This window comes from Ornithorhynchus anatinus, chromosome 3 (assembly GCF_004115215.2).
Source record: "Ornithorhynchus anatinus isolate Pmale09 chromosome 3, mOrnAna1.pri.v4, whole genome shotgun sequence".
NCBI lineage: Eukaryota > Metazoa > Chordata > Mammalia > Monotremata > Ornithorhynchidae > Ornithorhynchus > Ornithorhynchus anatinus.
The window spans coordinates 4,631,266-4,640,928 of record NC_041730.1 but is presented as its reverse complement, the minus strand read 5'-3'; the positions used below and the strand labels follow the sequence as shown (position 1 = coordinate 4,640,928).

Sequence of the window (9,663 nt, the reverse complement as noted above, 5' to 3'; positions counted from 1 at the left end):
GATGTACATCTCATTAAAACATGTTAATGTTGGTATTTGTTAAATGCTTACTAAGTGCAAAGCACTGTTCTAAGCGCTGGGGTAGATACAGGGTAATCAGGTTGTCCCACATGAGGCTCACAGTTAATCCCCATTTGACAGATGAGGGAACTGAGGCACAGAGAAGTGAAATGACTTGCCCACAGTCACACAGCTGGCAAGTGGCGGATCCGGGATTCGAACCCATGACCTCTGACTCCCAAGCCCATGCTCTTTCCACTGAGCCACGCTGCTTCTGCCCCGCCCAGGTCCAGAGTGGAACGGAGATCCATCCACACTGCCCTCGTCGCCCTTCCTCTGTGAGGGCGGGGAGAGGTTCCATCAGGAGACCGGAGGGGTGACCGGAGGAGAAGGACACAGGGAGATCCAGCTCAGGGACTCTCCCCGTCAGATGGTAGGAAATGGAGCAGAAGGAGCAGAAGGAGGGAGGGGATTAGCTGGGGGGAAAGGAGGTCCGGCAGGCTGGGGCCTAAGTGGGCCTTAAATTTCCTGACAGGCTTGTGCTAACCCAACCCGGGCCGTCTGGGATGAAGGCAGCCAGCCGTGGGTCCCTTGGCTCCCTGAGGACCCATTCCACTGTGACAAGAAGGATTTTGGTTGGATGGAAGAAAGAACTTCCCGTGGGGTGGAAACAATAATAATAATTTTGGTATTTGTTAAGCACTTACTATATGCAGAGCACTGATCTAAGTGCTGGGGTAGATACAGGGTAATCAGGTTGTCCCACGTGAGGCTCACAGTTAATCCCCATTTGACAGATGAGGGAACTGAGGCACAGTGAAGTGACTTGCCCACAGTCACAGAGCTGACAAGTGGCAGATCTGGGATTCGAACTCATGATCTCTGACTCCCAAGCCCGGGCTCTTTCCACTGAGCCACGCTGCTTCTCTGAGAAGCCGTGAGTGGCTGGAGGATTTCCCTCACTAAATAATAATGATGCTATTTGTTAAGCACTTACTATGTGCCAGGCACTGTACTAAGCGCTGGGATGGATATAAGCAAATCGAGCTGGACACAGTCCCTATCCCACCTGGAGCTCATAGTCTCTATCCCCATTTTACAGAGGATGTAATTGAGACACAGAGAAGTAAAGTGATTTGCCTAATGTGCTCATTTGTATATATTTTTATTACCCTATTTATTTTGTTAATGAGGTGTCCATCCCCTTGATTCTATTTATCGTGATGATGTCTTGTTTTTGTCCGTCCATCTCCCCCCATTAGACCATGAGCCCGTCATTGGGCAGGGATGGTCTCTATCTGTTGTCGAAATCCAAGCGCTCAGTACAGTGCTCTGCAAATAGTAAGTGCTCAATAAATACTATTGAATGAATGAATGATGTCACACAGCAGACAAGAGGCAGAGCCAGGATTAGAACTCATGACTTCTGACTCCCAGACCCATGCTCTATCCACTACGCCATGCTCCCCAAAGCTGTGCTCAAGAATGTTGGGTGTTAAAGGAACTCTCCTCCCCTCGGTGTTCTCCTATTGATCAAGCGTGGCTCACTGGAAAGAGCCTGGGCTTGGGAGTCAGAGGTCATGGGTTCGAATCCGGGACCTACCACTTGGCAGCTGGGTGACTATGGGCAAGTCACTTCACTTCTCTGTGCCTCAGTTCCCTCATCTGTAAAATGGGGATGAAGACCGTGAGCCTCACGTGGGACAACCTGATGACCCTGTATCTCCCCCAGCGCTTAGACCAGTGCTCTGCACATCATAAGCACTTAAATACCAACACTATCATTATTATTATTATTGCCTTTTAAATTTTTTTGATAGTATTCGTTAAGCACCTACTATGGGCCAAACACTGTACTAAGTGCTGGGGTAGATTTAAGCTAATCAATTTGGTCTCAGTCCACATACCTCATGGGGTGCAGAATCTTAATCCCCATTTTACAGATGGGCTAACTGAGGCACAGAGAAATGAAGTGACTTGCCCACAGTCATACGGCAGACAAGTGGACGAGCTGGGGTTGGAACCCAGGTCCTTCTGATTCCCATAGGCTCCATCCACTAGGCCATGCTGCTTCCTCTCTGGGCTTGGGGCAGGCTTGGTGTGGCCAAAGGGGAGTGGAAGGGAAAATGTCTTGCCCAAAGGCAGTGGGAAGAATGAGATAATAAAAAAAAAATAATTGTGGTATTTGTTAAGCGCTTACTATGTGCCAAGCGTTGGGGTGGATGTAAGCAAATTGGTTGAACCCAGTCCCTGTCCCATGTGGGGCTCACAGTCTCAATCCCCGTTTTATAGATGAGGAAACCGAGGCCCAGAGAAGTAAAGTGACTTGCCCAAGGTCATGCAGCAGACAAGTGGCGGAGCGGAGACAAAAACCCCTGGCTTTCTGACTCCCAGGCCCGTGCTCTAACCACTACAGCATGCTGCTTCCCCAGATGGCCTCAGAAGGGTCCAACTAGCCCCAGAGTCACTAAAATTCTGGGTCCAGCATCGTGACCTAGTAGCCGATTGGGGTTCAGGCCTAGTCGGGGATCAGCTGAATGGGGGACACCCCCAAAGCCGGTGGCCTGGGTCACCAGCCCCTTCCGGTTTGGGTCGGAAACAGATCGGACAAGGCGGCACTAGCCCCTCACCTTCCGTGGCCCCGGGACAAACCGTTCTTCCCGTCCGGGCCCGGCTGCCATCCACCGGGCGGGGGTGCGAGGCCGGCCTGCTCTCCGAACCCCGCTAGGACGGTCGCCCCTGCTCCAACGCCCTGGGGCACACTCTCGGGGGCTCCGTGGGCCCAAAGGGCCAGTGAATCACAAGCTGTGCTGGCCCACACTCTTGGGGGGCCTGGGGAGGGCCCGGCCGGGCCGGCTCCACAGCCCCGAGGTGGAACTCGTGCCAAAATAATAATGATAATAATGTTGGTATTTGTTAAGCGCTTACTATGTGCAGAGCACTGTTCTAAGCGCTGGGGTAGATACAGGGTAATCAGATTGTCCCACGTGAGGCTCACTGTTAATCCCCATTTTACAGATGAGGGAACTGAGGCCCAGAGAAGTGAAGTGACTTGCCCACAGTCACACAGCTGGCCAGTGGCAGAGCCAGCATTCGAACCCATGACCTCCGACTCCCAAGCCCGGGCTCTTGCCACTGAGCTACGCTGCTTCTCATGCTTCCAAAAGGGAATACCACTGGCAGGATTCAATTCACTCGCTCCTCCTGCCTATTATTGATTTTATTTCAGTGTCTGTCTCTCCTACCAGATTTTAAGCTCTGTGAGGGCCGAGATCGTATCTACTGACTCTACTGAACCCTTCCGAGTGCTAAGTGCTTAGTACAGTGCTCTAAGCGCTTAGTTCAGTGCTCTGCACACAGTAAGTGCTCAGTGAATATGATCTAATGAATGAAGTGCTGAGCGCAGTGCTTTACACGCAATAGGTGCTCAGTCCAACGTGGCTCTGTGGAAAGAGCCTGGGCTTAGGAGTCAGAGGTCATGGGTTCGACTCCCGGCTCTGCCACTTGTCAGCTGTGTGACTGTGGGCAAGTCACTTCACTTCTCTGTGCCTTAGTTCCCTCATCTGTAAAATGGGGATTAATTGTGAGCCTCACGTGGGACAACCTGATGACCCTGTATCTCCCCCAGCTCTTAGAACAGTGCTCTGCACATAATAAGCGCTTAACAAATACCAACATTATTATTATTATTATACTACGGATACCAGGAAGCAGCATGGTATAGTGGATAGAGCCTGGGCCTGGGAGTCAGAAGGTCATGGGTTCTAATCCCTGCTCCATCACTTGTCTGCTGTGTGGCCTTGGGCACATCACTTTACTTCGCTGTGCCTCAGTTACCTCATCTGTAAAATGGGGATTAAAACTGTGAGGCCCCTGCGGGACAGGGACTTTGTCCAACCTGATTTGCTTGTTTCCACTTTAGCGCTTGACAAATGCCGTAATTAAAATTATGGTGATGGATGGATGGATGGATTGGTTATTGACTTAGGTGGGCTGGCATTGTGGTGGTGTTCTTTGGGCTCTGGTGGTGTAGACAGCCAAGCCCAGGAGGGCTCCAGGGACTGAGTTGGGGCCTCAGCGTAGACGGGGCTGCAGTCGGGCTCGGTTTGGCCACGGAGAGCTTGGTGGGTTCCCACAGGTTGGACTCTGGGACCCCTGCATGCCTCTCTTCCCCCGCAAGATGCCCCCATGCCTCTCTCTCCCCACCACCAAGATGCCCCCATCTCCCTGGGGGGACCCTGGTTCCGGAGACCCCTTCGGGGAAAGGGCCCAGGAATGGAAGATGAGGGGGCAGCAGCATCTGGAACCTCCCACTTCTCCCCGACAGCCATGTAGTCCCTGGGGCGGGTCTTCTTTCGCAGAGTCTTTTCCTGCCCTCTAAGCTGGGGATAAAGAAACTTGGTCGAGCTCCAGGGGACAGGGGCGGGGGGCGGAAAAGGCGACCAGATGTCGTCAGCCTCTCGTCCCCACCCCTCCATGGGCCGATCGGTCCCTCCCTTCCTTCCTCCCGCCCGGCCCGGGCCCCGCTTAGTCGCCTCCACCGGCCCCGACCATGAGCAGCTCCGGCCTGCCGTCCGTCGCCCCCGACGTCACCGTTGCCGACCCCTCCTTCTCACCCCATTCCAGGTTGCTGCAGGTGGAGCACCAGGCCTCGGCGCTGAGCTACGGAAGAGGGCCCGACCCCCGGGAGACCACCATCATCAACATCCAGGCCTTCAGCCCCCCGCCCCCCGACTACCTGGCCTGGTCCCTCTTCAACATGCTCTACATGAACTTCTGCTGCCTCGGCTTCGCCGCCCTCATCTTCTCCGTGAAGGTGGGACCCCCCCCCCCCACGAGCTCCGCTTGGGTCTGTGGGTGGGTGAGAGCGTGTGTCTCCCAGGTGGCGGGTGGGCGCAGGGGAGCGGGGGACAGAGTACGCGGGTGGGTGAGACCCGTGGGTGAGTGTGCGTGCGTGCGCACAATTACGGGAGTCCTTGAGTGGCACCAAGGTGTGCGGAGGTGGGACCCCGGGCGAGGGTGCGGGTGGGTGAATCCCACGACTGAATGAGGGAGCGTGAGAGTGTGTGCATCCGAGAGCGAGTGGGCACATGGGTGAGAGCCACGAGTGAGTGGTTGTGAGTTTGAGTCCATCAGGCAGTGTGTAGGTGTGTGAATCCTTGAGTGAGTGTAGGTGTGTGCGGTGGCCGGGGGACCAGGAGCAGAGAGTGCGGTTGTGTGAATATGTCTCGGACAGGTCGGAGACTGAGCGTGTCCAGGACGGCCCGGTGGGGTGTGTGAGTGTGGGGTGTGTGAGTGTTTGTGTATGCGTGTGTGTGTTTGCCCGAGGACACATTTCCTGCGCACCCGTGATTTACCCAGGCTATGTGTTTGCAGAAGTCACAACCCGGCAGTGGCAACCTGCGGGGGGGTGTGTGTGGTGTTGCTGTAGAGCTCACTCGTTCCCCCCACCCTCCCGTGGCCCCAGCTGGTCGCGGAGGCCTGTGAGTGTGTCTGCGTATGTGCGTATGAATGCGTATGTGAGATTTGATAGAGTTTGCTTCCTTCTTGGTGGTCCCAGCTGGTCCCGGGAGGCCCTGTGGGGGTGGTGGGGAGATCCCCGGGGGGAGGTGGTGGGTGGGGGTGGGGATGGGCTTAGCCAGGCTGTTCCGCAGCGTGGGCCACAGGATGCCATTTAATATAATATGAATAATAATGATGATAAGGATAGTATTTGTTAAGTGCTTACTATGTGCCCAGCACCGTTCTAAGCACCGGGGGAGATACGAGGTAATCAGGTTGTCCCCCGTGCTCACGGTATTCATCACCATTTTCCAGATGAGGTCACTGAGGCCCAGAGAAGTGAAGTGGCTCGCCTAAGGACACACGGCAGTCAAGTGGCAGAGCTGGGATTAGAACCCAGGTCCTCTGACGCGCAAGCCACTAAGCCACGCTGCCTCTCCATAACCAGTTAATCTAACGAATGCTGGTGGGGGGACGGGAGGAAGGGGAGAAGACCACCAAGGCCAGGGGCCAATGGCCCAGAGCCCACCCGCGGCTCCGGACTCACCTATCGTTACCCTCGTCTTCCGCTATTGGGGCGGGGAGGGGGGCGCAGGGGGTGTTACCGGTCACCCTGCAGTTCACCGTGGCCCCTCTCTGTCCATGCGTCTTTCTGTCCGACTCTCTGTCACTCGAGTCCGACTCTGGGGTGTCCGTGTGTCCGACTGTCCCGTCTGCCCAGCTATTCATTCATTCATTTAATCGTATTTACTGAGCGCTTACTGTGTGCACAGCACTGGACTATGAGCTTGGAAACTCCAATTCGGCAACATTCATTCAATATTCATTCAGTAGTATTTACTGAGCGCTCACTATGTGCAGGGCACTGTACTAAGCACTTGGAATGTACAAATCGGTTACAGTTAGAGACAGTCCCTGCCCTTTGACGGGCTTACGGTCTAATCGGGGAGACAGACAAGAACAATAGCAATAAATAGAATCAAGGGGATGAACATCTCATTAAAACAATAGCAAATAAAATAGAATCAAGGCGATGTACATTTCATTAACAAAATAAATAGGGTGATAAAATTATATACAGTGGAGCGGACGAGTACGGTGCCGAGGGGATGGGAAGAGATAGGGGGAGGAGCAGAGGGAAATGGGGGGAAAAGAGGGTTTAGCTGCGGAGAGGTGAAGGGGGGGTAGAGGAAGTAGAGGGAGAAGGGGAGCTCAGTCTGGGAAGGCCTCTTGGAGGAGGTGAGCTGTAAGTAGGGCTTTGAAGAGGGGAAGAGAATGAGTTTGGCAGAGGTGAGGAGGGAGGGCGTTCCGGGACGGCGGGAGAGCGTGACCCGGGGGTCGACGGCGGGATAGGCAAGAACGGGGGACGGTGAGGAGGTGGGCGGCGGAGGAGCGGAGCGTGTGGGGTGGGCAATGGAAAGAGAGAAGGGAGGAATAGGAGGGGGCTAGGTGATGTAGAGCCTTGAAGCCTAGAGTGAGAAGTTTAGCAGATTAAACTTAATCTTAATTAATTTAAACTTAAACTTAAAAGATCGCTGTTTTAACAGATAGCGATCCCCAACAACGGGTTGACGGTCTAGAAGGGGGAGACAGATAACAAAACAAAACAAATAGACGGGTATCAATAGCATCAAGGTAGATAAATAGAATTATAGACATATACACATCATTAAAGAAATAGAATAATAAATATGTGCATATAGACACAAGTGCAGCGGGGCGGGGAGGAAGGTAGAGCAGAAGGCGGGAGAAGGGGGAATGGGGAAGGGAGGGGGAGCAGAGGGAAGGGGGGCTCAGTCTGGGAAGGCCTCCCGGAGGAGGGGAGCTCTCAGGAGGGCTTGGAAGAGGGGGAGAGAGTTAGTTTGGGGGAGGTGAGGAGGGAGGGCGTTCCGGGCCAGAGGAAGGACATGGGCCAGGGGTCAACGGCGGGACTATGTCTATCCACCTATCTTTCTGACCGTCTCTCCGGCTGTTTCATTCATTCAATCGTATTTATTGAGCACTTACTATGTGCAGAGCACTGTACTAAGCCCTTGGAATGGACAATTCGGCAACAGATAGAGACAGTCCCTGCCTATTGACGGGCTCACAGTCTAATCAGGGGAGACAGACAGACAAAAACAATAGCAATAAATGGAATCAAGGGGATGTCCATCTCATTAACAAAATAAATAAGGTAATAAAAATATGGACAAATGAGCAGTTTCTGACCGATGGCCTCTGACTGTCCGTCCCCCAGGCGAGAGACCGCAAAGTCCTCGGAGACGTGAGCGGGGCTCACAGCTACGGCTCCACATCCAGATGTCTGAACATCACGGCCCTGGTCCTCAGCCTGGCCTTCATCATCCTCATCGCCGTGCTCCTGGCCATCGGGCCCTTCGCTTTGTTCCACATGGTGTCATAATCCTACCTGCTGCCCTACGTGTAGCCCCCCGGCAGAGCCCCCCTACCCCGACCTTTTCCCTTCCGCACGGGCCCCGTTCCGCTCCCCCTCGCCGGCCTGAACTCCGCTGACCGAAGCCCCAGAAGCGAGAGGTGCGGGAGGAGAGCCTAGCGTCCCCCCTTCGTCCCCCGGGACCGTGACCGAGGACCCAGTGGGTGGGTGGGGGGTGCGGCGACCCTAATAAACTGCCTTATTTTTTACTTTTCCACCAGCCTCGGCCCTCACTTCTGCTCCCCCAAAAGGCTGGGCTCAGGAACCATTCATTCATTCATTCATTCATTCAATAGTATTTATAATAATAGTAATAATGTTGGTATTTGTTAAGCGCTTACTACATGCAGAGCACTGTTCTAAGCGCTGGGGTAGGTACAGGGTCATCAGGTTGTCCCACATGAGGCTCCCAGTCTTCATCCCCATTTTACAGATGAGGTAACTGAGGCCCAGAGAAGTGAAGTGACTTGCCCACAGTCACACAGCTGACAAGTGGCAGAGCTGGGAGTCGAACTCATGACCCCTGACTCCAAAACCCATGCTCTTTCCGCTGAGCCACGCTGCTTCTCTGATTGTTATTATTATTGGATGGAGCAAGGGCCTAGGAGTCAGAGGGATCTGGGTTCTAATCCCAGCTCCACCACTTGTCTGCTGTTTGACCTTGGGCAAGTCACTTCACTTCTCTGGGCCTCAGTAACTTCACCTGTAAAATGGGGATTAATGGGGACAGAGAATGTGGCCAATCTGATTACCTCGTATTTACCCCAGCGCTTAGTACAGTGCCTGGCACATAGAAAGCATGTGACAAATACCACGATTATAATTATTATTTTACAAGATCATCGTAGTCTAAGTAGGAGGAAGTCATAATAATGATAATAACTGTGGTACTTGTTAAGAGCTTAACTGCTGAACTAAACGCTGAAATAAAAATGATGTATCTATTAAGTGCTCACTATCTGTCGAGCACTGTTCTAAGCCCTGGGGTAGATACAAGGTATCAACTGTGAGCCTTATGTGGGAAAACCTGATTACCCTGTATCTCTCCCAGCGCTTAGAACAGTGCTCTGCACGTAGTAAGCGCTTAACAAATACCAACATTATTATTATTATTATTATACAAGCTAATCAGGTTGGACAGAATCTGTGTCCCATGTGGGACTCACAGTCTTGATCCCCATTTTACAGATGAGGTTACTGAGGTACAGAAAAGTGGGATGACTTGCCCAAGGTCACACAGCAGACAAGAGGCAGAGCCGGGATTAGAACCCAGGTCTTTCTGGCTCCCGGACCCGTGCTCTATCCACTGGGCCATACTGCTACACCACGAGATAATCGGGTCTCACCCAAGCCTCCCATTCTAAGTAGGAGGGAGATAAGGTAATAATAATGTTGGTATTTGTTAAGGCGCTTACTATGTGCAGAGCCCTGTTCTAAAGCACTTGGGTTAGATACAGGGGAATCAGATTGTCCCACATGAGGCTCCCAGTTAATCCCCATTTTACAGATGAGGTAACTGAGGCACAGAGAAGTTAAGTGACTTGTCCACAGTCACACAGCTGACAAGTGGCAGAGCCGGGATTCAAACCCATGACCGCTGACTCCCAAGCCTGGGCTCTTTCCACTGTCTCCCTTTTACAGAGGAGGAAACTGAGGCACAGAGAAGTTCAGTGATTTGCCCAAGGTCACACAGCAAGTAAGTGATGGAGCTGAGATAAGAACTCAGG

The 9,663-nt window shown here is 53.0% G+C and overlaps 1 protein-coding gene across 1 annotated transcript; it reads left to right on the top strand.

The window, feature by feature from the left end:
- Positions 1-4,511: 4,511 nt before the first annotated feature.
- Positions 4,512-8,151, top strand: LOC114810183 (dispanin subfamily A member 2b-like). The gene is made up of 2 exons (XM_029060779.2): positions 4,512-4,816; positions 7,742-8,151. Exons 1-2 carry the CDS (start codon positions 4,553-4,555, stop codon positions 7,904-7,906), a joined length of 429 nt encoding a protein of 142 aa, XP_028916612.1. The 5' UTR covers positions 4,512-4,552; the 3' UTR covers positions 7,907-8,151.
- The last annotated feature ends 1,512 nt before the right edge of the window (positions 8,152-9,663 follow it).